At 39.5% G+C, this 27,347-nt stretch overlaps 2 protein-coding genes across 12 annotated transcripts; one reads left to right on the forward strand and one right to left on the reverse strand.

The window, feature by feature from the left end:
* The first annotated feature begins 11,979 nt into the window (after positions 1-11,979).
* LOC122043015 lies at positions 11,980-15,470 on the forward strand. Of its 11 annotated transcripts, none has more exons than XR_006129420.1 (7): positions 11,980-12,108; positions 12,211-12,318; positions 12,475-12,620; positions 12,750-12,811; positions 12,886-12,947; positions 14,329-14,555; positions 14,626-15,470. XR_006129420.1 is itself a non-coding variant. In XM_042603445.1 (6 exons), the coding sequence occupies exons 3-6, from the start codon at positions 12,544-12,546 to the stop codon at positions 14,794-14,796; spliced, it is 372 nt and encodes a 123-aa protein (XP_042459379.1). In that variant the 5' UTR covers positions 11,980-12,108; positions 12,211-12,318; positions 12,384-12,543; the 3' UTR covers positions 14,797-15,470. The 11 variants fall into 11 exon arrangements, 5 of the variants coding, with proteins under 5 accessions (XP_042459379.1, XP_042459376.1, XP_042459380.1 ...); XR_006129418.1 differs by having other exon boundaries at positions 12,750-12,757; XR_006129422.1 differs by having other exon boundaries at positions 12,750-12,757; positions 14,329-14,375.
* A 9,980-nt stretch (positions 15,471-25,450) lies between these two features.
* On the reverse strand, positions 25,451-26,035 carry LOC122044208. Its single transcript, XM_042604736.1, has one exon. It carries the CDS (start codon positions 26,033-26,035, stop codon positions 25,451-25,453), a length of 585 nt encoding a protein of 194 aa, XP_042460670.1.
* Positions 26,036-27,347: the final 1,312 nt, after the last annotated feature.

Below are 27,347 nucleotides of genomic sequence, written 5' to 3' on the forward strand. Positions count from 1 at the left end.
TACTTAAGGAGAAGGTCAGAAATTGGGTTCGGGTGAGTCCTATTTCGGTTGGCCGTAATCACCCAAGCGATCGGAACTTCGGAAGCCTTCGTGAAGATAAAGAAAAACTGAAGAAGCCATTGGAGGCGCCCTAAACATTGAAGGCGCCTTCAACACTAATGAAGGTGCCTTCAATGTTATTGAAGAGGCCTTCAGCTTGATCAACTCGACCGTTTGCCCGTGGATAAAGTTTTATCCGCTCACCTCAGCTGGAGGTGCCCTCAACCTCGTTGGAGGCACCCTCAAGGCTCGAGATAAGTTTTCCAGGAGCTATATAAAGGCCCCTGAAGGTAGGAAATTATCATTCAACTCTATATTAAGTTCCTAACAACTTTTGAGCGTTTTTAGTGTGTAAAAAAGGCTTCTCCACCTACCGTAAAGGAGACATTCTAGTAGAGCTATTCGACTACCTTGAATTAACAACCTTCTTGGTTGTAACCAAGTTAAATTTCTTGTCTCTATTTTATTATTGTTATTTTATTTTATTGTTGCTATTATTTTAGAGTTGAAAGTTTTGAGGAGGATATTTTTTGATTGTAGGCAATTCACCCCTCCCCTCTTGCCGGCCCCGCTGCACCAACAAGTGGTATCAGAGCAAGATCGCCTCAGAAGGACTAACCGCCGTCTGAAGCAACAAAGATCAAGACGATGGCCGGAACAAGCATTCAGCTCCCGAAATTCGACGGAGACTTCGCTACATGGAGACGAAGAATGGAGGTATTTTTTAAAACAGATTTTGACATTCTTCTAATTATGAAATTTGGTTTTACAGCTCCAAAAGACAAAGAAGAGTATCAGTAGACGAAGAAGGAGCACTACAACAAAAATGTTAAAAGACAACACCCAAAGACAACGATTTTAAGAGAAATCGTTGCAAATTTGATCAAAGACAATGGTATTTGATAAAACCGTTGTCTTTGAACTCCCCATTAAATATAAAAAATAACAGTTTTATGAAAACTATTGTCATTGAGTGACTTCTTTTTAAATCAATAATATTTTTTACAATGGTTTTCTAAACTGTTGTCTTTAAGCGCGTTTTTAGGGGCTACAACAACAATTTAGATGTAATGACCCAATTTTCCCTATTTTGAGTTCTAAATATCCTTGAAAATATTTAGAAATACTTTTAAAATATTCTAGAGATTTTTAGAGTATTTTTATGTAATTTTTGGAGTTCGTTTGGTATTTTTACCGAGAGGAGAAAGTTAAAAAAAAAATTTGTAGAAGCTAGGTTTCGAACCCAGCTCCTCGGACCCAAGCAAAACCAGCCCAACCAGCTGAGCTACTTGGTTTTGTTAACCTTATATGGTGAGAATTAAGTTTATAGCATAGTTAATGATTAGTGAATTAATTGGGAAAAAAATGCGCGGCTGAGGGATTGAAGCCGAGACCTCTTGTTTGGTTAAAAATCAGTTAACCAGCTGTGCCGGTGAGTTTTGTTAATTAAGGAAAGAATGGATTATATTTAAGGTATAGTTTTGATTAAACCCGAATATAAGAAAGGGGATTAGGTTTTGGATTTTCAGAAAATCAACAATTTCTCTCAAAATCCTTTCTCTTCTCACACGGCGACGCCGACTTCTGCTCGGGCGAAAACCGCAGCCTCTCCTAGGGTTTCCTCCCTCCGACGGCAGGTGAAGTTTTCTCTCCGGCGAACCCTCGCGGATCCGAGCTTCCCTCGTGGAGGAGGGTCTGTGGGCACAAGGGAGGTTGAAGCTCCGAGCAAACCGGAACCCTAGAGTTCTTTTCGTCGGTTGTAAGTCCAAGCAAATCACGGTGAGTTGCTTCTCACCTGCAGTAGGAGTAGTTCCGAGCTTCGATTTGTTTTCCTTGCTTTCGGATTGTGTTTTGTACAGAATTTAGTTGTTAGGGATTTAGCCCTCTTTTCTTGCTTGTTTCGGAACATATAGATGATCTGATCAGTTTCAAGTTTTGATTTAGTTCTTCCTTGCCTACGGAGCATGTTGTTTAGACCTTTGCTTAGATCTACTTCTTTTATTGCTTTTTTCTGGTATTATTATGTCCCCACGGAATGGAGGTTTGGAATTTATTCTTAGCTTGGGTCTGAGACATGTGATTTTTGCTTGTCATGTTCAAGGAAGTATAGATGGATTCGGGTTTAATGAGGGCATGAAATTGTAAACGTTGTATCTCTTAAAATGTGAGCCTTTGATGTGCACTTCTGTATATCAAGAAGCTTGTGAGGTTGAATCCATATTGACATTTGCCTTGTTTTGACAGATTAATGCTTTCTGTGATCATGTTGGTTTAGTTAAGAATTTTATTATTGAAAGTTGTAACATGTAGGGTAAGCTCTAGGGAAAATGACATTGTTATTATACCCTCTAGGGCCACATCGACAGCAACTAATCTATCTGATGATATGTGTTCATTTGCTTTTAAAAGCTCTTTAAAGTGAAACATACAGTTAATTCTCCTTGCTAATTACCATACATGAACAGCCCCTTTATTTTGAGTAGATAGTTTAAGAAGTTTGTTAGTATTAACAAGCATGAATAGATTCATATTATGTTAGTATGAATAGCATTTTAGTTAGATGTTCCTTTGCAATTAACTAGCATGAACAGCAATATTGTATATTACAAATTTGATTTTCTTGCTGGTTTACAAAGCATGAACTAGACAACTTGTATGAAAGAAAGCAGTTAGGCTTCTTTAAGTTCCAGCAAGTTAAATCTTTTATTACCATGCTAGTATTCAGTTTTAAGATCTTATTTTTAGCCATTTAATGTTAAGCAGGCAGAATTAGATTTTTCTTGCTACTACACAAGCATGTTAAACTTTTCTAGAAGATTATGAGAAGTAATAAGTAAGAAAAGACCAAGGTCTTAAACCTGATCCTAAATTTCAGCATTTGAGGATTAGCGGCACGCAAGGTGCTTGAAGAAGTGCCAAGGCATTTTATATTAGAAGAGCTAAAAGAATAACAAGTTTAAGGAAGTAATAGTTAAAAAGAAAATAAGTATTTTACTTTTTAATGGCATGTACCGGACACGAGGTCCAGGACACAAGGTCCATTGGGTGGGCTCCTAGATCGCCCCTAGGCACAAGATCGCCTAGAAGTACCTTAGTAGTTTCGGGATTAGCTACCTCGACTCTTACTAAGGATGCGCGCAAATTGGTACAATGCCGGGCCCAAAAGAAGTTTATTATTATTTTGAAGTATTAAAGTATAAGTTTTGAAACAAATGGAACAAGCTTCAAATATGTTTAGAATTAGAAAGTTTAGTTTCTTGTTGTTTGAAGCATTCAGTAGTAGTTTTATTTGTTTCTTGCTATTAGATTATTCAGCATGTTTAGTTTTATTTGCTTTCAGTATGCTGTTATAGTTTTATTCTTATGAGCATGATTAGCTATACATGTTTAGTATTTCAGTTAGCATGATTCCTTTGCTATATATGAGCATGAGTAGTTTTATATGTTAGCATTCAGTTTTAGCATGTTTTTATTTATATACATGCATATCGAGTTTTTGTGAGTAGATAGCACTCACTAAGCTTTATGCTTATAGACTGCATTTCCTCCTACTGCAGATAAAGGGAAAGAAAAGATACAGTGAAGGAAGGCGACAAGGAGATGCAAGAGGAGTGTGTGATGTGTGGACTATGGAGGTCCTTGGGACTTAGCTAAAGAACTCATTTAGTTTAAGAATTTGTTTAGTTTAATTTCTTATTAAGTTGATAAGAAAATTATGTAGTAAGAAGTTATGTTTCCATTTTCATTACCTGCATGATTTGATTTATTAAACTGCGTGGTGGTGATTAGTTTTCATCTCTTATTAAACTGCGTGGGTCTTTGATATATTTTCCAGCCGCCTGTGGCTGAGTATATATGTATGTATTGTTGAATATGGTCACCGGTATAGAGGAGACTCTGCCGAATTTTTTTCGGTAGGGTTTTCCATGTGTTTTTAATTAAACCGGTTAAGTAGAGTTTGTAGATAAGTAACGGTCATCCTTAGAGAGTAGTAGTAGTAAGAAGGGTGGTCGTTACAGTTGGTATCAGAGCAGTTCCCATTCTTCAACATCACACACACATCAGCATCATCCTTGCCGTCTTCAAGTAAGAAAGTATTTAAAATTCTTTCTTTATTCTGCTTTCCTTATTATTAACTGCGGTATAGAGTATTTGATTTTAAGTGCTTAAGTAAGATAGAAGGTTGTTTCTCTTTTATTCATATACCTAAGTTTGGTTAGAAAGGATAAAGAATATATCAAGTCTTTCTTTCTTTGCATAATTAGATGTCAAGAAGAGGACGTCCCTGTACCGCTCGTACTGAGGATCAGGCTCAGGAGAACGAAGAGCCCAGAGCAGCTGAACCAAATTTCTCTGAAGTTGTTGCTCAACTCCAGAGACAGGTAGCAGAGCAGCAGAAAGTGATCGTCAATCTGATGGCGAATTAGTAGCCAGTCCCTCCCACTCCTCCAACAGTAACTGTGGAGACTCCAGGGGTAACCGAGGTTCCACCAGCTGCCCTGGGAGTCGTCACAGCACCTCAGAGATAAGAAGCCTACCTGATACAGTGGCTGAAACTGAAACCAGCGAGCTTCTCAGGCACGACTGAGTCCTGGGATGCCCAGGCTTGGTTCAAGACACTGGAGAGCACCATGGAGCTTTTTGACTAGCCAGAAGTCGAGAAGGTCAAGTGTGCCTCTTTCTGCGTATCTGGAGATGCTCGTATGTGGTGGGAGAGAGTTAAAAGCAAGAGAGTAGTCAATCAGATGAGCTGGGCTGACTTTGAAGCAGAGTTTTATGAAGAATTCTTCCGTCAGCGGATCACCAATAAGCATTATGCGGAGTTCATAGAATTCAAACAAGGTGACCTGTCAGTGGAAGAAGCAGTGAAGAAATTCAATAGGCTAGCTCGTTTATGCCCAGAGCTAGTAAGCACGGAGAAGGAACGAGTCAGACTGATGCTCAGGATGCTGAGGCCAGTGATAGCACTTAATGTGAGTAGTGGAGCTCATCAGCCTCAGACTGGCGAAGAGCTAGTCAGCAGAGCATTAGTCGCTGAGCACTATCTGGACAGTATCAGGGCACAACGAGCGCAACATAAGCCAGTCAAGATCAAAGACAAGACAGTTGACAATAAGAAACCTCAAGCAAATAAGCAGAACTGGAAAGGCAAGGGTAACAAGAGAAAGCAGTGGAACTCAGGAGGTAACCAGAAAGGAGGACCAACAAACAAGCAGACTAAGTTCCCTCCCTGTCCTAAATGTGGGAAAATACATCCAGGAGTCTGTCTTTTGGGTAAGACTGGATGTTATTCGTGTGGGCAGGAAGGACATATGGCTAGGGAGTGTCCTAACAAGCTCAACGCACCTCAGCCACAGCCGATACAATATGGAGGCAAACCTCAGCTACATTATATGCCTGCAACTCTGGAAGGATCTCAGATCAGTCAGGGAAGGTTGGAAGCCCCACCAGTTCCAGCCAGTGCCAGAGTATTCTCCCTCCCCAAAGAAGAAGCTGCTAGTGCCTCCACGGTCGTAACAGGTCAAGTAGTTATTTTTCAGCATATAGCTACTGTACTATTTGATACTGGGGCGACCCATTCTTTTGTATCCATACCTTTTGCCAAATAATTACAGGTACCTACAGAAAGCATGAATTCCAAGTTCCTGACAACCCTACCTTCTGGGGAAGTCATGGAATCTAGTCAGTGGTTTCGGTCTGTACCAGTCAGAATTTCAGACCATGAGCTATGTGTAAATCTGGTAGTTCTCGCCATGCAGGATTTCGATATCATTTTGGGTATGGATTTTCTTAGCAAGTACAGTGCTTCAGTGGACTACCGCAGAAGGAAAGTGATCTTTAGTCCAGAAGGTGAACCATCCTTTGAATTTACAGGAGTGCCAAAGAGGAAGACTCAGAAATTCCTCTCTTCCCTCACAGCTCACCAGAAGCTAGCTAAAGGGTGTGCTGGTTTTCTTGCATTCATTGTGAGTACAGAAGAAGAAGAAAGACCTAAGCAGGAGGAAGTTCGGGTAGTCTGTGAGTATCCAGGGGTATTCCCAGAAGAGCTACCTGGACTACCTCCCAACAGAGAAGTGGAGTTTGAGATTGAACTGGTTCCTGGTACCGGTCCAATTTTAAAAGCTCCATACCGCATGTCTCCAGCAGAGCTAAAAGAGTTACAAGAGCAACTTCAGGAGTTACTTGACAAAGGCTTCATCCGCCCTAGTCACTCACCTTGGGGAGCTCCTGTGTTGTTTGTCAAGAAGAAGGATGGATCTATGCGGATGTGCATAGATTATAGGGCTCTGAATCAAGTGACCATCAAGAACAAGTATCCACTGCCCAGAATCGACGACTTATTTGATCAGTTGAGAGGGGCAACAGTGTTCTCCAAGATAGACCTGCGCTCTGGGTACCATCAGTTGAAAGTGAAGGAAAAGGATATACCCAGAAAGGCTTTCAGGACCAGATACGGACACTACGAGTTCGTAGTCATGCCTTTTGGTGTGACTAATGCACCTGCAGTTTTCATGAACCTGATGAACAGAGTGTTCAGAGAATACCTTGATAAATTTATCATTGTGTTCATCGACGACATTTTAATCTATTCAAGGACCCCAGAGGAGCATGACACGCACTTGAGAATAGTTCTGCAGACCCTTCAACAAAAGCAGCTCTATGCTAAATTCTCAAAGTGCGAATTCTGGTTGGAGCAGGTAGCGTTTCTAGGTCACATCGTTTCTAGAGAAGGCATACAAGTAGATCCAACCAAAGTAGAAGCGATTAGCAATTGGAAAAGACCCAAGAATGCCAGGGAGATCAGAAGCTTCCTTGGTTTAGCTGGGTACTACAGGAAATTCCTGGAAGACTTTTCCAGAATAGCCTCTCCACTTACAACCCTCACCAGAAAGAACAAGAAGTTTGAATGGTCAGATAAATGTTAGCAGAGTTTCCAAGAGCTAAAGAAGAGACTGACCAGTGCTCCCATTCTGACAGTTCCAGAGAGTGACAAGAGTTTTGACATCTATAGTGATGCTTCCAAGATGGGCCTAGGAGCTGTACTCATGCAAGAAGGAAAAGTTATAGCTTATGCTTCCAGGCAACTCAAAGACTACGAGAAGAACTACCCCACTCATGATCTTGAGCTGGCAGCTGTGGTCATTGCACTAAAACTCTGGCGACATTACCTGTATGGAGTCCAGTGCAGAATCTTCACAGACCATCAGAGTCTTAAGTACTTCTTCACTCAGAAGGACTTAAACATGAGACAGCGTAGGTGGTTAGAGTTGGTCAAAGACTATGACTGTGAAATCCTCTACCACCCAGGCAAAGCTAACAAAGTGGCAGATGCACTAAGCAGAAAGTTCAGTGCATCCTTGATGTCCTTGTCATCATTAGCCCTGCCGCTGCAGAAGGAGTTGTCAGGTTTCAGACTTGAAATTATATATGGGCAACTCTCTGCATTGACTCTAGAGTCAACCCTGCTTGAGGATATACAGAAGAAGCAAAGTTAAGATCCTGATATCCAAAAGATCAAGCAAGGGATACAGGAAGAAGGAAATTTGGAGTTTCGAGTATCAGACAGTGGAATTCTTTATCAGGGGAGTCGCCTTTGTATTCCCAATGACGAAGAGCTGAGAAAGAAAATTTTAGAAGAAGCTCATAGTACACCTTATTCCATGCATCCTGGTTCTACCAAGATGTATCAAGACGTGAAACAAAGATTCTGGTGGTCTGGACTCAAAAGAGATGTAGCTAAATATGTCAGTACCTACCTGACATGTTAGAGGGTCAAAGCAGAACACCAGAGACCAGGAGGAGTTCTACAGCCTCTTCCTATACCAGAGTGGAAGTGGGAAGACATATCCATGGACTTCATAACAGGTCTCCCAAGAACCACAGATGGATATGATGCGATATGGGTGATAGTGGACAGATTGACCAAGTCTGCTCATTTTCTAGCCATCAGGGTGTCTCACTCTATAGAGCAGTTGGCACAGCTGTATGTTAAAGAGGTGATCAGACTTCACGGGGTTCCTAAATCTATTGTTTCTGATAGAGATGGGCGCTTCACCTCTCACTTTTGGGAGTGTGTTCAGAATGCACTAGGCACCAAACTCAAGTTCAGCACAACTTTCCATCCACAGACTGATGGACAAACAGAGCGAGTAAATCAGATTCTAGAAGATATGCTCAGAGCTTGTGCACTAGATTTCAAGGGAAGTTTGTGCAAGTATCTGTGCTTAGCTGAGTTTGCTTACAACAACAGCTATCAGACCACCATCAAGATGACTTCTTATGAGGCATTGTATGGCAGGAAGTGCAGATCACCCATTTGCTGGCAAGAAGCAGGTGAAAGAAGAGAGATAGAAATGGAACAGGGCATTCAGACAGAGCTGATAGATGAGACTACTCAGGCTATTCAGAAGATCAGACAGAGAATTGAGACTGCCCAGAGTAGACAGAAGAGTTATGCTGACACACGCCGTAGGCCGCTTGAATTCCAAGTAGGGGATTCAGTCTTTCTCAAGGTCGCTCCTATGAGGGGAGTGATGAGATTTGGCAAGAAGGGCAAATTAAGTCCTCGTTATGTAGGGCCTTACCTGATCACAGAAAGGATTGGGAAAGTAGCTTACAGGCTGGACTTACCACAAGACATGTCAGCAATACACAATGTATTTCATGTTTCCATGCTAAAGAAGTGTCTCCATGACCCTAGGCAAGTGATTGAGCCTCAGTCAGTGCAGATCCAAGAGGATCTTAGTTATGAGAGCAGACCTACACAGATAGTGGACAGAGCAGTTAAGAGACTAAGAAACAAAGAAGTACCACTAGTGAAGGTCGTCTGGCAGAACCAGAAGCATGAGGAAGTCACATGGGAGCGGGAGGACAACATGAGACAGAAATATCCAGAACTATTCTAAGTTCGAGGACGAACTTTTTATAAGGTATGGGGAATTGTAACGACCCAATTTTCCCTATTTTGAGTTCTAAATATCCTTGAAAATATTTGGAAATGCTTTTAAAATATTCTAGAGATTTTTAGGAATTTTTAGAGTATTTTTATTCAATTTTTGGAGTTCGTTTGGTATTTTTACCGAGAGGAGAAAGTTAAAAAAAAAAATTATAGAAGCTAGGTTTCAAACCCAGCTCCTCGGACCCAAGTAAAACCGGCCCAACCAGCTGAGCTACTCGGTTTTGTTAACCTTATATGGTGAGAATTAAGTTTATAGCATAGTTAATGATTAGTGAATTAATTGGGAAAAAAATGCGCGGCTGAGGGATTGAAGCCGAGACCTCTTGTTTCGGTTAAAAATCGGTTAACCAGCTGTGCCGGTGAGTTTTGTTAATTAAGGAAAGAACGGATTATATTTAAGGTATAGTTTTGATTAAACCCGAATATAAGAAAGGGGATTAGGTTTTGGATTTTCAGAAAATCAACAATTTCTCTCAAAATCCTTTCTCTTCTCACACGGCGACGCCGACTTCTGCTCGGGCGAAGTTTTCTCTCCGGCGAACCCTCGCGGATCCGAGCTTCCCTCGTGGAGGAGGGTCTGTGGGCACAAGGGAGGTTGAAGCTCTGAGCAAACCGGAACCCTAGAGTTCTTTCCGTCGGTTGTAAGTCCAAGCAAATCACGGTGAGTTGCTTCTCACCTGCAGTAGGAGTAGTTCCGAGCTTCGATTTGTTTTCCTTGCTTTCGGATTGTGTTTTGTACAGAATTTAGTTGTTAGGGATTTAGCCCTCTTTTCTTGCTTGTTTCGGAACATATAGATGATCTGATCAGTTTCAAGTTTTGATTTAGTTCTTCCTTGCCTACGGAGCATGTTGTTTAGACCTTTGCTTAGATCTACTTCTTTTATTGCTTTTTTCTGGTATTATTATGTCCCCACGGAATGGAGGTTTGGAATTTATTCTTAGCTTGGGTCTGAGACATGTGATTTTTGCTTGTCATGTTCAAGGAAGTATAGATGGATTCGGGTTTAATGAGGGCATGAAATTATAAACGTTGTATCTCTTAAAACGTGAGCCTTTGATGTGCACTTCTGTATATCAAGTAGCTTGTGAGGTTGAATCCATATTGACATTTGCCTTGTTTTGACAGATTAATGCTTTCTGTGATCATGTTGGTTTAGTTAAGAATTTTATTATTGAAAGTTGTAACATGTAGGGTAAGCTCTAGGGAAAATGACATTGTTATTATACCCTCTAGGGCCACATCGACAGCAACTAATCTATTTGATGATATGTGTTCATTTGCTTTTAAAAGCTCTTTAAAATGAAACATACAGTTAATTCTCCTTGCTAATTACCATACATGAACAGCCCCTTTATTTTGAGTAGATAGTTTAAGAAGTTTGTTAGTATTAACAAGCATGAATAGATTCATATTATGTTAGTATGAATAGCATTTTAGTTAGATGTTCCTTTGCAATTAATTAGCATGAACAGCAATATTGTATATTACAAATTTGATTTTCTTGCTGGTTTACTAAGCATGAACTAGACAACTTGTATGAAAGAAAGCAGTTAGACTTCTTTAAGTTCTAGCAAGTTAAATCTTTTGTTACCATGCTAGTATTCAGTTTTAAGATCTTATTTTTAGCCATTTAATGTTAAGCAGGCAGAATTAGATTTTTCTTGCTACTACACAAGCATGTTAAACTTTTCTAGAAGATTATGAGAAGTAATAAGTAAGAAAAGACCAAGGTCTTAAACCTGATCCTAAATTTCAGTATTTGAGGATTAGCAGCACGCAAGGTGCTTGAAGAAGTGCCAAGGCATTTTATATTAGAAGAGCTAAAAGAATAACAAGTTTAAGGAAGTAATAGTTAAAAAGAAAATAAGTATTTTACTTTTTAATGGCATATATCGGACACGAGGTCCAGGGCACAAGGTCCATTGGGTGGGCTCCTAGATCGCCCCTAGGCACAAGATCGCCTAGAAGTACCTTAGTAGTTTTGGGATTAGCTACCTCGACTCTTACTAAGGATGCGCGCAAATTGGTACAATGCCGGGCCCAAAAGAAGTTTATTATTATTTTGAAGTATTAAAGTATAAGTTTTGAAACAAATGGAACAAGCTTCAAATATGTTTAGAATTAGAAAGTTTAGTTTATTGTTGTTTGAAGCATTCAGTAGTAGTTTTATTTGTTTCTTGCTATTAGATTATTCAGCATGTTTAGTTTTATTTGCTTTCAGCATGCTGTTATAGTTTTATTCTTATGAGCATGATTAGCTATACATGTTTAGTATTTCAGTTAGCATGATTCCTTTGCTATATATGAGCATGAGTAGTTTTATATGTTAGCATTCAGTTTTAGCATGTTTTTATTTATATACATGCATATCGAGTTTTTGTGAGTAGATAGCGCTCACTAAGCTTTATGCTTATAGACTGCATTTCCTTCTACTGTAGATAAAGGGAAAGAAAAGATACAGTGAAGGAAGGCGACAAGAAGATACAAGAGGAGTGTGTGATATGTGGACTATGGAGGTCCTTGGGACTTAGCTAAAGAACTCATTTAGTTTAAGAATTTGTTTAGTTTAATTTCTTATTAAGTTGATAAGAAAATTATGTAGTAAGAAGTTATGTTTCCGTTTTCATTACCTGCATGATTTGATTTATTAAACTGTGTGGTGGTGATTAGTTTTCATCTCTTATTAAACTGCGTGGGTCTTTGATATATTTTCCAGCCGCATGTGGCTGAGTATATATGTATGTATTGTTGAATATGGTCACCGGTACAGAGGAGACTCTGCCGAATTTTTTTCGGTAGAGTTTTCCATGTGTTTTTAATTAAACCGGTTAAGTAGAGTTTGTAGATAAATAACGGTCATCCTTAGAGAGTAGTAGTAGTAAGAAGGGTGGTCGTTACATTAGATAAAACCGTTGTAATTTGACTTTGGTCTTTTTTTCTCCTCGTGCGCAATTTTGCTTTCCCTCCCTGAATATCTTTTCGGAGTCGTGTTTTCCCCTTCGTGTTCCTGAACCCTAACTATATTTCTTTCCCTCTCTTTATACAATCTCTTCATGCCATCCTGTTGACCAACCGCCCGCCTCCGCTGGATCTTCCTCCACGTCGCGCGGTGTGCTCTCTCACTGTATTAAGCAAAACGACTTCAATTTACCGAACATAATTCCAGATTCAGCATTTAAGCAACATATTTTTTTTTTGTTTTGTTTTTAAGAATTGGTGTCGATTCCAATTCTTGGCCACTTCGCTTGCTATAATTACCACTGCACCGTCCATTTTCACTGGCTATTGATCCCTCGAATCTGCTCTCCTTGCGATTTAGGTGATTCTTTGCTTTTAGTTGAATTTTTTGGTTCCTTGTCGTGAAGCCCTAAATTTGTCTCCTAGGTTTTGTGTGTGCGTGTTTTTTTCTTCCATCGACTGGATCGTGACAGTGTGCTCGATGTCTTCCCCCTAAGATTAGGTTTTGTTGTCCCAGGGCTTTGTATTCGAGCTGGAAAGGCACGTCTTTTGGTTGAGAAATGGAGGATGACAACTAAGAAGGAGGATGAGAGGAATGAGAAGGTCATCAGAGGCCTCCTTAAGCTTCCTCCGAACAGGAAGTGCATCAACTGCAACAACCTGGTAGGGTTCCTTTCGATAGCTCTATTTCTTTTCTCTCTAGATCTCTTTGAGTGTGTAGATTTGGGAGATCATTTTTGTTGTGGTTGTTGGTACTGTTTTGGCTAATTCGATCTTCATTTCAAATTCCAGGGTCCGCAGTACGTGTGCATTAACTTTTGGACTTTTATTTGTGTTACTTGCAGTGGAATATAGTGAGTGATTCATGGATTCATTGTGTCTTACCTTGTGATTGTATTTGCTTCTTGTCTTTCTGTTTTGTGACCAGAGAAGAGTATCCCAGTTGTGGATGATGACATGCAAGTTTTAAACAAGACTGAGTTTTTGCAGGTATATATGTATTTAATTGTGGATACTTATTATGATTGACTGTCCACGCATTATTAAATCTTCATTGGGATTATTTGTCGACTCATTTCAGTAACCACAAATTTCTAGCTTCTAATTTATTTAGTGTATATTTTATAAGTAGGTGCGTTTAAGTTTATGTAAGTTCATTATCATTATTAGCACAAAAGAAGCCTCTAATTTTATAGACCTTCTTTATATTCTCTAACATGTTTATATTTACAAATTGTAAGTTCATTATCAAATATATATAACTCATTCACATAATATATATATATTTATATTGATTTGTATATAATTGTCAAGCTATTGGGTCGTCGTATTCATTAACCTCCTCCTCCCCTCCGCATCTGGTTTTGTCGTATTGTTGTTTTATACCTCATCTCCTCCGCATTGGGTTGTGTCTTATTGCTTGCCTGTGTTGTTGGTCAAATTTAGAAAATCCTTATTTTGTCATTTCAAACATACATTGCATCATTGTGATTCATCTCACAAGTTACAAGATGATTTACCTCTTCTTATATCACAAAAATATTCTAAGGTGCACATTCATAACATATGTGGACCATGTAAATGATTAATCACTTGCAATAATTGAGAAAGACTCCTAGAGACTGGGTGTGGTAAAGACCAATTCAGTTCAGCTGAGCACAAAGTTTGACTCTGTGCTTGGTTCTACTGAGCACCAGTTTGGATGAGTTCAACCTCTGAACAACCCATCTATTGTATCCATCAAGCTCCCAATCTCTGTTGCATAGAATTGATTCGGAATGATCATGAATAGATTTGTGATAATTGTAGTTAAAATGTCACGTATGAGTTGTATTCATAACCATACTATTTTAGATGCTTCCGTCTCTCATATATCCACTAAACTGTTATATACTCTTTATCTTGTACCCTATAATTAAATTAAATGACAATGTCGTGCATTCAAGCTTAAATTAAACCTAACACACTACGCATGCCTTTGTTAAATAATGATCAAGTTCAGTAAGTAAGGCTGTTTTTATGCACATTGCTGTAAAACCAAGACTTGGAGATTCCAAAATCTTGTGTGTTGAGAATATAGATGTATAGGCTGGTCCTTTTTGAAACAACTCAAGCATTGCTGCTGGGAGAAGTTAACAAGTCAACTTTAACATTGTCAGTGTGGAATGTGCATACTAGAGGCCTTATTATGTAATAGGATGTGTAACTCCTTGTAGTTTTCTTGGATAAGTATTGTTAACTACTCAAAGTTGCGGACTGTTTTATGAATTTAGAGAACAATTTTCACTTACAATAACATTTTTTTTCCCGGTAAACGATATTATTTTAATTTCAGTTACATTTCTTAATTATGAGATCATTGTTTGTTCAGGATACTTAAAATGATCCAGATAGTAGCATCTTACAAATCCCAGAACCGTATGTTACTCTGCTTTAGCAGCTTGTATGGCTCCATTACTTCTACGCCCTCTTCTTCTTGGCGAATGTGAATTTGAAGATAATTTTAATTAATACGAGTGGTGATGGTTCTATCGAACTCGTGCAAGCTACTGCTTCTGCTAACCTTGCTCAAGCTATTGTCATAATTATGTTGGACGTGTATGAAACAATATTTAATGTAATGTTTTATAGAACTTTCCACTAACATGTTTATATTTGCAATTTGTAGAATTCTCAAAGGAAGAAAAGTGTCGTGATAAGAAGTAATCCTATCTTGCCATCAAATGTCCCACGGTCATTACATTTTATCTTGCCATCAAAGGTGATTGATAGGGATGTCAGGTTTGTTTGTATCATTGCGTGGCAAAGTGTGTATCAATTTGAAATAGTTTGTATGTGATTCCATGACTTATTGATTTTGATTCCTTATTGCCAATAATTTTTTTGTCCACTGCTAGCTGACTCCTTTGCCTAATACCTCCTTTGCCCAATAATTTATTACCTCTCTTTGTTCTCATCTTTTGCTTTGATATGTCAATATCTAATATACATCCATGTGTTATCTTGTTGGTTGAACATTTTGTGAATTTAGTTATAGGTATTATCATGGTGTCCTTTTATTTTTGTTTTTATTTTGTCTATTAAACTTTGCCTTGGGGAAATAATTAAGCTTGTCGTATAGTGATTAAATTCGGCTGAGTTAGTAGATAGAGTTTGTAGCGTGTTGATTGGAATTATGAGCATGTTTTGTATATAAAGATATTTTTCCAAGAACAAAGCATATATCAGAGACGTATAGTGATTACCTTATTATGGAAGTTACCAAGACAACTCTAAGTTGGTTAAATTGCTTGTATTGCATAAGTTTTATTTCTTGGACTATAAGTTGGTTATATTACATATAGATTTATATGAATAAATCTAAATCAGAAGTCTAGAATTCTGGAATTGAGTGTGTTGGTGCGGTTAGCACTAACGATCTAACTCAGGTTTTGACGAATGACAAATTAGGTTAAGTTAGGTTTGTCATTATCTAATACCCTGATCGAGTGTGCAGGCTAAATCCAGACAGGTCGACGGGCTGACCGGATGTCTGGCACGAAGTCCAAACGGGTCGACGGGCTGACCGGATGCTTGGCGAGAAGTCCAACTAGGTTAACGGGCTGACCGGATAGCTGGCGAGAAGTCCAAGCGAGTCGACGAGCTGACCAGACGCTTGGCGAGAAGTCCAGCTAGGTCGACGGGCTGACTGGATAGCTGGCGAGAAGTCCAGACGGGTCGAAGGGCTGACAGGACATCTGACAGGTGAGTAAAGGTAAGTCACTGGAAGGGAGTGACTGTGAGGACGCGTTCCCGGGAAGGGAACATTAGGCGTCGATCTGGCTTAGATCCATTTCGGATATCTAAGTCGAGATCGTGACTAGATTCCGGTCTCGGAAAGACGAAATCTAAGTCATACATTTTATATTGAACTTATAAACTGTAGTAACACTTTGTTTTGCAGGATATACATTATCTATTTGCCTCGGACTAATCTTGTTTTGCAGGAAAGGTGTTCCCTGGAAAAAAGTGGTCCGGGCGCCCGGGAGGCAATTTTATCTTGAACGCGTCGTCGCCACGTGGAGCTCACTGGTTGGACCTGCCACGTCTTACCAGGGCGTCCGGAAGGGATCCGGGGCGCTCCGAGCCTCATATAAAAAGAGGGCCAGGGGTGGAGCTCAAAACAACAACTGACAAGAAAGTCTTCTACTGCTTGCTCTGCTGCTCTGCGCTCCTGCGACGCTAACAAAGCTCCGACAACGCGCTCTTCCCTTTTTGGTTTAATTTTTTGTCGGTATTGCTTTCATTCTCATTAGCATTCCTGTACTAGTTTGTAATAATTATCGAATTGCTAGTGGATTGCCCAACGAAAGCACTCGACGAGTGCGGGCCTTGGAGTAGGAGTCGACACAGGCTCTGAACCAAGTAAATTGAACGGTGTTAGCCTTGCTTTCTTCTTGCTTACTCTATTTCCGCTGTGCATTTATACTCGAACGAATTTTTTCGATATTCACCCCCCTCTATCGAATCTTACGGTCCTACAAGTGGTATTAGAGCAGGTACCGTTCTGATTTGGTGCAACCATCAATCAGACAAGGGGGTGATTTGTTTTTGAATTTTTTTTTTCAGATTTCTGTTTTTCGTAAAATTCTAAACTGGTATAATTACTTTTTTGGAAATTTCCTTCCGTCGTAATTACATCTAAATTGGTGCAACACCAATTTAGCTATTTTATTTAATTCTTCCTGCACTGCTAATCTAAGACCAAGTCTTGGAACCTCTCTATTTTTTTTTTTTTTTGTGCAGATTAAAAATGTTTCAATTGGAAGGCTTCAGCACAGTACGTCCTCCCTTATTCAACGGGGATGACTTTTCGTACTGGAAGAAAAGAATGAAAGTTTACATGAAGACGGACTACGATCAATGGTTCAACGTCATAAAAGCCTACCGAGCACCAGTCGACAACTCCGGAAGTCCACTAGACCCGGAACAGTGAACTCCAGACATGAGGAAGAATGCATCAACAGAGAACAAGGCGATTAACACGCTACACTGTGGACTAATAAGGGAAGAGCTGAACCGGGTTGGACCACATCAGAATGCAAAAGAGCTATGGGATAAATTGATCGAGCTGCACGAAGGAACCAGCGACGCCAAAGTAACGAAAAGGGATTTACTATTAAATAGAATATTTAATATAAAAATGTAGGAGGGAAAAACGGCGAGTCAGCTACACGCGAGGATCAAGGACATCCTCAACGGGCTCCACGCGATAGGCCACCAGATGAAAAACAGGGATCTGATAAGGTACGCCCTAAATGCCTTTCCGCGTAATTCCTTGTGGGCATCCATCGTGGATGCCTACAAAATTTCTAAAAATTTGTCAAAACTAAAATTAGACGAATTATTCTGTGAATTAGAACTGCATGAACAAACTAACGTTGGGGTAGAGAAAGGTATAACTTTATTTGTAGATTCCTCAAAAGAAAAGAAGAACAAGTCTAAACCTGAAGAGGATTCTGACCAGAACTTTGAAGATGACGAACACCTGGTGAACCTGGTAAGGAAGATGTTCACCAGGAGAAAAAGAAGCTTCAGCAAGAAGGACCTTCAAAAGATCAATTCTCCAACCGAATTGAGGAGTGTGACGTGCTTCGGATGCAACAAGAAGAGTCACTACAAGAACGAGTGCCTGAGACTGAAGGATGACCAAAGACGACCAAAAAGAAGGCCCTCAAAGCAACGTGGGACGACTCCTCCTCGGACGATTCAGAAGCAGAAGATCAGAAGCACCAGAGCCACCTCGCGTTGATGGCCCGCGAAGCAGAGTCGGAAGACGAATCGGAAGACGGGTCCAAACCCGAATCGAGTCACGAGTCCGTACTCGTTTCCGAAGGTTTCGAAGAGGTATTCCTAACCTTAAACCGGAAATTTTTTAAAATTATTTCGTGCTTAAATAATAAATTAGTTAAATTAGAAAATAAAAATAAATTGCTCCTCGAGGAAAATCAAATCCTCAAGGAACAAGTTGAAAATAATAAACCAACTCAAGATCTAACACTTGAGGAGGAGAATTCATCATTAAAATTAGAAATTAATAATTTAAAAAATATGTTAGAAAAATTTACGACCAGATCAAAAAATTTAGACTTAATTCTTAACAATCAAAAGGCATGTTATAATAAAACCGGATTCGGATATAAGTCGAACTCTAATAAAACTTTTAAATCACTAATAACCCAATACAAATCAACAAATAAAGCCTGGATTCCGAAAGTGTGTTTAACCACGCAAATAGGACCTAACCAATATTATATCCCTAAAGATAAAACATATTAAGTAAAATCAAATAAACCAAATCAAAAATCAGAACACAAACCTAAACAAAAAAATTTAAAATATAAACATATTAGAACTTAATAAAATTTGAACTATCACCAAGTAAAATATAATTATAAAAGAAATAGATATAAACCAAGGACTAAAAACTAATGACCATTAAATCAGGGGAGGCTCCAGAATAGCTGACACCTCCAAAACTAACATACCCGGCAGGGTAACCCTAACTAACTTACCCAACAGGGTAATTAGGATTAGTCAAAAAGGGTTCAAGTTTAACTTGAAAAATGATACTGGTGAAATATTGGACGATAGTACGTTAGGGAAGCCTAGTCTATGCATGTCTAGGAAGATATGACTTCGATCTGGTGCATTTGGCTAAGTGGAACTGACCGAAGCTACCCTTTATGGATCCTAACCAGTTAGACCAAGGTTTTGTACTAAGTCCAGTGGATAGGACTATTTGGAAAACCTCGAAGGCATGATTACTTTAATGATGTCCAAGTGACTCACCATAGCCCAGAAGTTTATCCAGAGAACGCTTATTTGTTGAACTCGAAGCTAAACCTGAATCTAATACAAGTTAAAAACAAACCCTAAAATTGAACTTAATTCATTTCACAAAAATTATAAGATTCCCTACTTGAAAACATAGATCGGGTGAGATGACTAAGAACCTTAACTTTAAAATTAAAAATTAAAATTAAATTAAAACTAAATTAAAATTAAGATTAAATTAAAAATTAAATTAAATTAAATTAAAGTAAATTAAAAATTAAAATTAAATAATTAAATTAAAATTAAATTAAAATAAAATTAAAAATTAAATTAAAATTAAGATTAAATTAAAAATTAAATTAAATTAAATTAAAATTAAAAATTAAATTAAAAATAAATTAAAAATAAATTAAAATAAATTAAAATTTTAATTAAATTAAAATTAAACTTAATTTTTTTTTACTTAAAAATCATTTTAAACTTAAAATTTTTTTTAACTTAAAAATCATTTTAAACTTAAAACTTTTTTAACTTAAAAATTATTTTTTTTTCAACTTAAAAATTACTTTAAACTTAAAAAAAAATTTCAACTTAAAATTATTTTAAACTTAAATTTTTTAACTTAAAAATCATTTTAAACTTAAATATTTTTTTTTACTGAAAAAATATTTTAAACTTAAATTTGTTAACTTAAAAACTTATTAAACTTAATTTTTTTTTTAAAAAAAAATAAAAAATTATTAAACTTAAAATTTTCTAACTTAAAAATTACTCTTAAACTTAATTTTTTAAAATTTAAAAATTATGTTAACATGTGTTTTAAAAAAAAATACCAGGGTCAAAAACCTAGAGCGGGCGCCCCTGGTATACGGACTCGGGGTGCCTGGAAGGGATCCGGCGCTCCGCCCCAATTAACCCAGGCCGCTCGGGATAGGTCCGGGCTCCCGGAGCCCCTTTTATATAGGGGGCAGGGGCGCCCCCTCCACTTGCACCTCCTTCGATCGCTTTCGTCCAAGCTTCTTCCAAGCTTTATTACGAAAGCATTCAAAAGTATATTTTTTCCTCGTTCTACGGTTAATACGCGGTCGCGAATCAACCGAGGTCGTCAGTTCTAAAAATATTTTGGCAATGACTCTTCAGTAAAATTCTTGTCTTTTGTTTAAATCTCTAAAATTTTGTTGCATGTTTGTTTTCTTTAATTAGTATAATTTTGTTTCATAATTTAGGAAATGTTCTAAATCTGGTGTTGGACCCTCTACTCCCAGTGTCCACCCTAGGTTTCCCACTGATGAGCTTAGGATTAAGTTTGAGTCGACCATCTATGTCACGCCCCAGGTAGTCCCTGTCCGAAGAAATTTCGGCAGCATCTCCCCTGTACGGCGGACAATATGAAGCTCAGTATACATATATCTCTATACCTCGGCCACACACGGCCGGAATAATACAATACAATTAAGAAACAAACCACGCAGTTTATATCAACATTCCTACACAGATATAATATATGATCAATCCACGCAGTTTAATAAGGAAAGACGATATAGAACCTCGAAGATATATGTAAACAGCCTACTCCACTACAACGAAGAAAGCGAATCCACGAAGTAAGGAAAATACAACCGCAGCGGAAAACAAAAGTAGTAAACCCAATGTGCGTCATAAAGTCCACAATACAAAACCCACATCACAAGTATATAAGATGCAAAAACAAACAGATCCCGACAACAGGCAAATCCTCGCGATAAAGGGGCTAGCGACTGGAATCTCTCCTGACGGCCTCAACCTGAAAAATAGTAACAACGGGGTGAGTTCAAAGAACTCAACAGGTAATCCAATAGATATGTACAGCAACATATAACTACCAGTAATATCCTAAGGTACAGTCTCCTAAACCATAGGACCTACAGTACAGCCTCACAATGTATGTATAGCTGAATAAACTGTAATGAGTAACCGTAAGCATGTAATACGATTTTACAAGAATAATAAGAAATGATAATCGAAATAAATCAGTACTCACCGCGAGGCTTGGGCGAATAGCGTGGACATCTGAGATAAAGATAGTCGTAACAAATCGCATGTATCCCGTATGCGTGTCAATCATATAATCACCCAAGTGCATCATCCAATATGTAACAATCACAATAAAATAAATGCATATGATGCAATATGACATGGTCACCCCGACGTCAGATATCTCACACACAATGGTGAGACCGTGGGTAGGGTTGTGACACCTTGCACTACTCCTGAAGAGTGGCCAAGTGGACGGGATGCTGTCGAGTACACCTATCCTCCTACCTCAAACATAGTGAGGAGCGCGATGCTCTCAACTCCCGGTGCGCTGACGGGAGGGATCCCTGACTGCAACCAATCTGCGTCACACAGCACCCCGGCGGTGCACCACCGAGCAACCCGCCATACACACCCTAAGTGCCGTGCCACTACCCATGCAGTGAAACACGTTGTGTGCAGGCCCTCATGTAGCCGGCCGACGAGCTCAACAATAATGGAGTCGTCCATCGCCCAGCATGCAATCATGCGGTATAATGCATGCGGCTACAGAATGTCATACCTGAACGTATCCTCCTCCATATACGTAGGTGCCAAAAAGGTAAACGTAGGTATATAACAGAGATATAAACAACATGAATCCAACAATATATAACAAGTATCTCCAACATCTAATCATGGGTAGATAAGCACTATAAGTAACCATAACCACGAACACATATACACATGGCAAGAGATAAAAGTAAACCAGACTAATGTAAAGCATCTAACAGTAGAAGCATGTGATAGGTATCAACTAAGCTAAGACCAGGGAAGAAATAAATCTACCATCTATCACTAGTAACTATATATAAACTATACATATCATAAGACAGTATCAAAAGATAAGTCAAAGGATACCCGCCTGCAGGTATCGAATAAACTATAACCGGGGAAATGATAAATCTACCAATCACTAGTAAGTATATATAAACTGCACATATCATAAGACACTATCAAGAGATAAGTCAAAGGGTACCCGCCTGCAATAGAAGGTACAGTCAATCCAAATCCGAAGCCGAGACGCCCGTCTCGAATCAGAGTCCTGTGTCAAACAATATATATATGTTTTATTTAGCTAAATCCAAATGAAATAGCTAAATAAAATTCCGAAAACTAAATTAGGGCAAAACCCTAATCAACACAACCTCAATCTACCTAATTAATTTAATGGTTAATTAGGGTTAGTTACCTAATCCCTAATCACCAATTAGATTAGAAATCCAATCTTAGATTAAATCCAATGGTTGACTAGGGTTAATTGTCTTAACCCTAATCATTCCATTAATTTAATCTAAACAATTAAATCTAATCACAATCAACTAACCAATTACAACCTCCAATCAAACCTACACATAAACCCTAAATCAAATATAATACAACAAGTATCAACTACCTCTCCACGTACCTCAATACAACCACTGGAATACAAGGTAATCTGCTGGAAAACAAAGTGATCTGACCAGACAAGATCCTCAATTAACAGCCACTATTGATGCTGGTTGAAGTGTTGTCGACAGGGAAACACCTCTGGAACAGATCCTCACCTCAACAACCCCTCACTCATGAGTTCACAGACCACAATCCTGCTGAAATCCCGAGCACATCTCACTGATCAAAATGGAACTTCACCCTTCTTCTCCAATCTCGTGCCCTAAATTAACACTCGAATCACAATAACACCAGAACAGAGCATAAATCCGTGAATCACAAGAATCCGGCAACGAATCAAAATAGAAATAGGGAAGAAGGGTTTCGGTTGCTTACCTTCGAAGCCCTAAAGTAACCTCACACTGGCGATCAGATGGCTCTAGCTCGATCCCACGGCCCTAGAACAAAACTAAGGCTCGGCAAGAACCCTCGAACAGAATCGGGATGAAGGGAACTAGAAGAGGGGAAAGGGAAGGTTGATTGATTGGGAGACGACACGAATCTTGCTCCTCACCGTGCCCTAGCCACCAAGAATCGTTGTTCGGCCGCGGCACCATCGTAGCAAAGAATCCTCAGCAGAAGATGACTTGGAGAGGAGAAACACCGGCCGGAGCTGAGCATAGGGTGTCGATGCAAGCAGAGGAAGGTCGCGGAGGTCGAAGCTCCATTCCTGTCGCCGTCGCTCGTTCGCGAGAGGGAACAGAGAAGAGTCGGGTGGAGAGGGCAGAATGGGATCGGCATTTGGTTGGGGAATTAAAAGGGATATTTAAACTTAGGGTTACTTCATTAACCCATAAGTTATATTCTCAATCAAGTCCCACTTAAATGGATATCCCAAACAGGCTTTATCCGAACCCAAAATTGATCTCCTTCAAACCCGTCGTACGAGCTCCGAAAAATTACCAGAAATTTCTAAAAATTTCGGAAAAATATTATAAGGCTATTTCTGAAATAACCCTATTTATTTAAATTTTTCCGAGATCTCACAATCTATATGACCATTAGGACTAAATGTGTAGATAGAGCGTTCTTTTTATGCTCTTGCGCTCCAGCTATAGAGGTTATAACCCACTACAACTCGCGAAACCTTGTTGAATGTACTAGTCCTATAAATATAAGTTTGTGTGCCGAGTTTTATAACAACCTAGTGAAAGTAGACGACCTTACCTATACTACTAGGGCAGCTGACACTGATATCATGCTATCCCCTACTACCATCAGGGACTTTTTGGGTATACGGCCATCTACCTGTCCCTTCCAGTGCTATCCTCCTAGGGAGCTACCATTTGGAGATCCCTAGTCACATATTACCCTTGATACGATTTATTCATATTTTTTTGAGGGCGAGCGAGTACCCACTGTGACCCAGTTTAGGTCAGTTACCCTTCGAGTCCGGGACTACGCTCTTTATAGGGTCCTAGTCTTTTGCATTTTACCACTAAGCACTCACGACATCGCGGTGATGCGTCCATTCCACTCTTTTCTTCTTTATGCCCTGTGTCATAGGTTAGATATAGACATCAGCCTACACATCTTTTCCACCATTATCTACTCGGCCGGATACGTGACTAGTGGGCGAGTTCATATGCCCTAGTGTCACATTCTGACAGCTTATATGTCCTCTTTGGACATTGACGTCACCAGAGGTGATATCCGCTATATGACCGAGTTTGATGTTATAGGAGCTAGGAATTTCTCCCTAGCTAGCATTCATATAGATGGCGCGGGTGTCTTGTCTTGGCAGAGGGGGCTTAGCACCAGCCCGACCCAGATGCTCAGCAGGAGGAGGCAGAGCATGATGAGTTTTTTCTCGCCCTATTTCCTGACGAGGCCGCTCCTGCCCCAGCACCAGCTCGAGCCCCACGTCGTAGGTCTCGTCGCAGGTCGGAGATATCCTGCCACACATCTCGTCGTAGATCGGAGACCTCCTGTCGCACCTCTTGTCGTAAGTCGGAGACCTCTCGCCGCACGTCTCGGTGAAACTCGGAGGACTCCTGCTGGAGGCTCGACATAGCTCTCTCTAGTCCGGATACTCGATCGGCTAGAGTGCGAGGTGCGGGACGTGGGGCTCGAGCTGGTGCTGGGGCAGGAGCGGCCTCGTCAGGAAATAGGGCGAGAAAAAACTCATCATGCTCTGCCTCCTCCTGCTGAGCATCTGGGTCGGGCTGGTGCTAAGCCCCCTCTGCCAAGACAAGACACCCGCGCCATCTATATGAATGCTAGCTAGGGAGAAATTCCTAGCTCCTATAACATCAAACTCGGTCATATAGCGGATATCACCTCTGGTGACGTCAATGTCCAAAGAGGACATATAAGCTGTCAGAATGTGACACTAGGGCATATGAACTCGCCCACTAGTCACGTATCCGGCCGAGTAGATAATGGTGGAAAAGATGTGTAGGCTGATGTCTATATCTAACCTATGACACAGGGCATAAAGAAGAAAAGAGTGGAATGGACGCATCACCGCGATGTCGTGAGTGCTTAGTGGTAAAATGCAAAAGACTAGGACCCTATAAAGAGCGTAGTCCCGGACTCGAAGGGTAACTGACCTAAACTGAGTCACAGTGGGTACTCGCTCGCCCTCAAAAAAATATGAATAAATCGTATCAAGGGTAATATGTGACTAGGGATCTCCAAATGGTAGCTCCCTAGGAGGATAGCACTGGAAGGGACAGGTAGATGGCCGTATACCCAAAAAGTCCCTGATGGTAGTAGGGGGACCATGAAATTAAGTTTAAGGGCACTGCCAGATCTAGGTGCTATTCGAGCATAATAGCCTTCTGAGAATTCCAGGCTAATACCAGTTTTAATTAAGCATTGTTGTTGAGGCATAATATGAACTTCAGGTAATTTGGCAGTTTCTGTTAAACGGCGTACCTTTAGGTATAAATTGTCTTGCACTTGTTTTCCTTTGTCAACTATATTCTGCAGATAATTGGTATAATCAATGAGTTCCTCAATTATCTGTTCACCTTTGTCATATGGCGGAATTGTTTCTGTTTTCTTCATAGTCAGTGTTTTATTCAAATAAAATGGACCGCAAGCAGGGCATACTGTCATTTTGCAATTTGTACAATGTATGCGCATATTATCTGTTGTGATAAGTTTGCATAATGTACAACAAACATACTTACTTTCTGTAATCACCTGATTTTCTTCCCAAGTATGTTGACAGTTTTTCAGTTGGTCTCCTACAAATACTGTTTCTTGTATCCAGGTGTTTCTTCCAGGACTAGATTTACATAATTTGGGCCTGCTTCTCCTTCTGAAAAGGAACAAATTGCATCAGAATCAGCTTCATTAAGATCTACAGATAATATATCATAGTCAGAGGGTAGATCTAATTGATTAAGTATAGCTGCTCTTGCAATATTGCCCGTTTGCTTCTTACAATCTCGGGCAAAGTGGCCTGGCTCCCCGCAGATGAAACACTTGCATTTTTTCTGCTGTTCTGCCTTCTTTTTCTTGAAAACCCGAACATGGGAATCATGTGGCTTTCCTTTATAGTTCTTGGCTTTTCGTAAACCATACTTTTTCTGCTTATTGTAGTAACCTGGTATTGGAATTTTGCTACAGAAAGCAAGGTCTTTTACACTTTTCTGTATGGCCGCCTTTTTGCATATTTCTGCCAAATACTGGTATGTGAAATGAATTCTAGGTATTACACCTACCTGATTAGCTGGATACTTTGCTTTAAAGGCAGCTTCAATTTCATTACCGATTATAGGTGGCATTTTTCGGAATAGTTTATCTGAAAGCTCAGTGCTAATGAACATCCGTCCTGATTTTGCTGCCAAAACCTTATAATCATTAAGGAAATTGAAAATATCCTTCATACTATTGCAAGATAATCGTTCAATATCAATATATGCCTGGTCCTGTTCTACCGTAGATCCTTGATAAGGATCCTCTAGTAGAAAGGATCTTCTTATGGCAGACAAAATGTTCTGGTTTCCCCAGCCATTTGTATAAGGGCTTCATACTCAGCAGCATAAGCCATTCGCCATTGGATCCACATTTTCTTTTCATTTTCCCCTAATAAATTTTCGATGAATTGTACCTTTTGGGAATTGTCTAGCCATGTCTTTTGATTAACAAGATTACTTGTAATAGATTCCCATCTAGATATTACCTCTGAATATTGTCCAATATCTTCTGGAAGAATTAAGATTGCACCATCATTAGTCTGGGCTGATGGGAGTGTCCATGACTGATGATTATATCCCCGTGGTTTAAACTTTCCACTGATGGCTGTTTCTGGATGCTGTGGTGTTCTTTCATTAACCTGCGCTGGTGGATAATTAATTTGCCCCATTAAAGGTTCAGGTGGTGGATTATACCTTGAAATAGCGCTCGTGCTAGAAAATGCGTTTTCATTAAGTGCTTGATTCATCATACTTCGGAGAATAGGATATTCCAATCCTTCCAATTGTTCTAGTAAGGGGGCTTCAATTCCTGCATGAGCAATTTCATTTGTAACGTCTTGCTCACCTGTTTTATCTTCATTTACTGAAGAGCTTTCTGTTAATGATAACTCTTCCATTTGCTCTGTTGTTTGGGCAGTAAAGTATTGTTCTTCTATTTGTTCCACTTGTTCCACCGTGTTTTGCCAGTATTGTTCCGACTCACTGTCTGAATCTTCCCAGTTAACCTGCTGTTCATTTGGAAGTACAGTGTTAGGCGAAATTGGATATTCATTTTCAAGATTTTCTAACCCCAGAAAATATGCACTTAAATCTTCCTCATCATCATCTGTGATATGAGTTTCTTCGTCAAACCCGTAGATATCCAGATATGGGTCTTCTTCCCATGGAGTATCTTCCCATATACTAGGAAAAGCTGCTTCTGCAACAATCTCAGTTTCTGTGCTTGGCTTATCATCATCATCGTCCCACATTGGCCTGCTAGGAGGAATAAAAGGGGCAGATGGAGGTGCAGCATAATTAACATAAAAGTTATACCTTCCACTGGGTTCTCCCAGAGTGTCCCATCTAGGATTTGTATCCGGTTGTCCCAATGCTTCCCATTTATTTGTTGGTTCTGGTTCTGATTCAATGAATACACCAGCAAATTCTTCTTCCCCATCAT

The sequence above is a fragment of the Zingiber officinale genome, chromosome 2A (assembly GCF_018446385.1).
Source record: "Zingiber officinale cultivar Zhangliang chromosome 2A, Zo_v1.1, whole genome shotgun sequence".
Lineage (NCBI taxonomy): Eukaryota > Viridiplantae > Streptophyta > Magnoliopsida > Zingiberales > Zingiberaceae > Zingiber > Zingiber officinale.

What these genes read in the sequence shown, in the direction of transcription:
- LOC122044208 (XM_042604736.1), bottom strand. Translation starts at nt 26,035, where the DNA reads ATGTTCATTAGCACTGAGCTTTCAGATAAACTATTCCGAAAAATGCCA.
- LOC122043015 (XM_042603445.1), top strand. Translation starts at nt 12,544, where the DNA reads ATGAGAGGAATGAGAAGGTCATCAGAGGCCTCCTTAAGCTTCCTCCGA. An exon ending in GCATCAACTGCAACAACCTG is followed by an intron (nt 12,621 to 12,749) that starts GTAGGGTTCCTT and finishes TTCAAATTCCAG; the next exon opens with GGTCCGCAGTACGTGTGCAT. An exon ending in GTTACTTGCAGTGGAATATA is followed by an intron (nt 12,812 to 12,885) that starts GTGAGTGATTCA and finishes TTTTGTGACCAG; the next exon opens with AGAAGAGTATCCCAGTTGTG.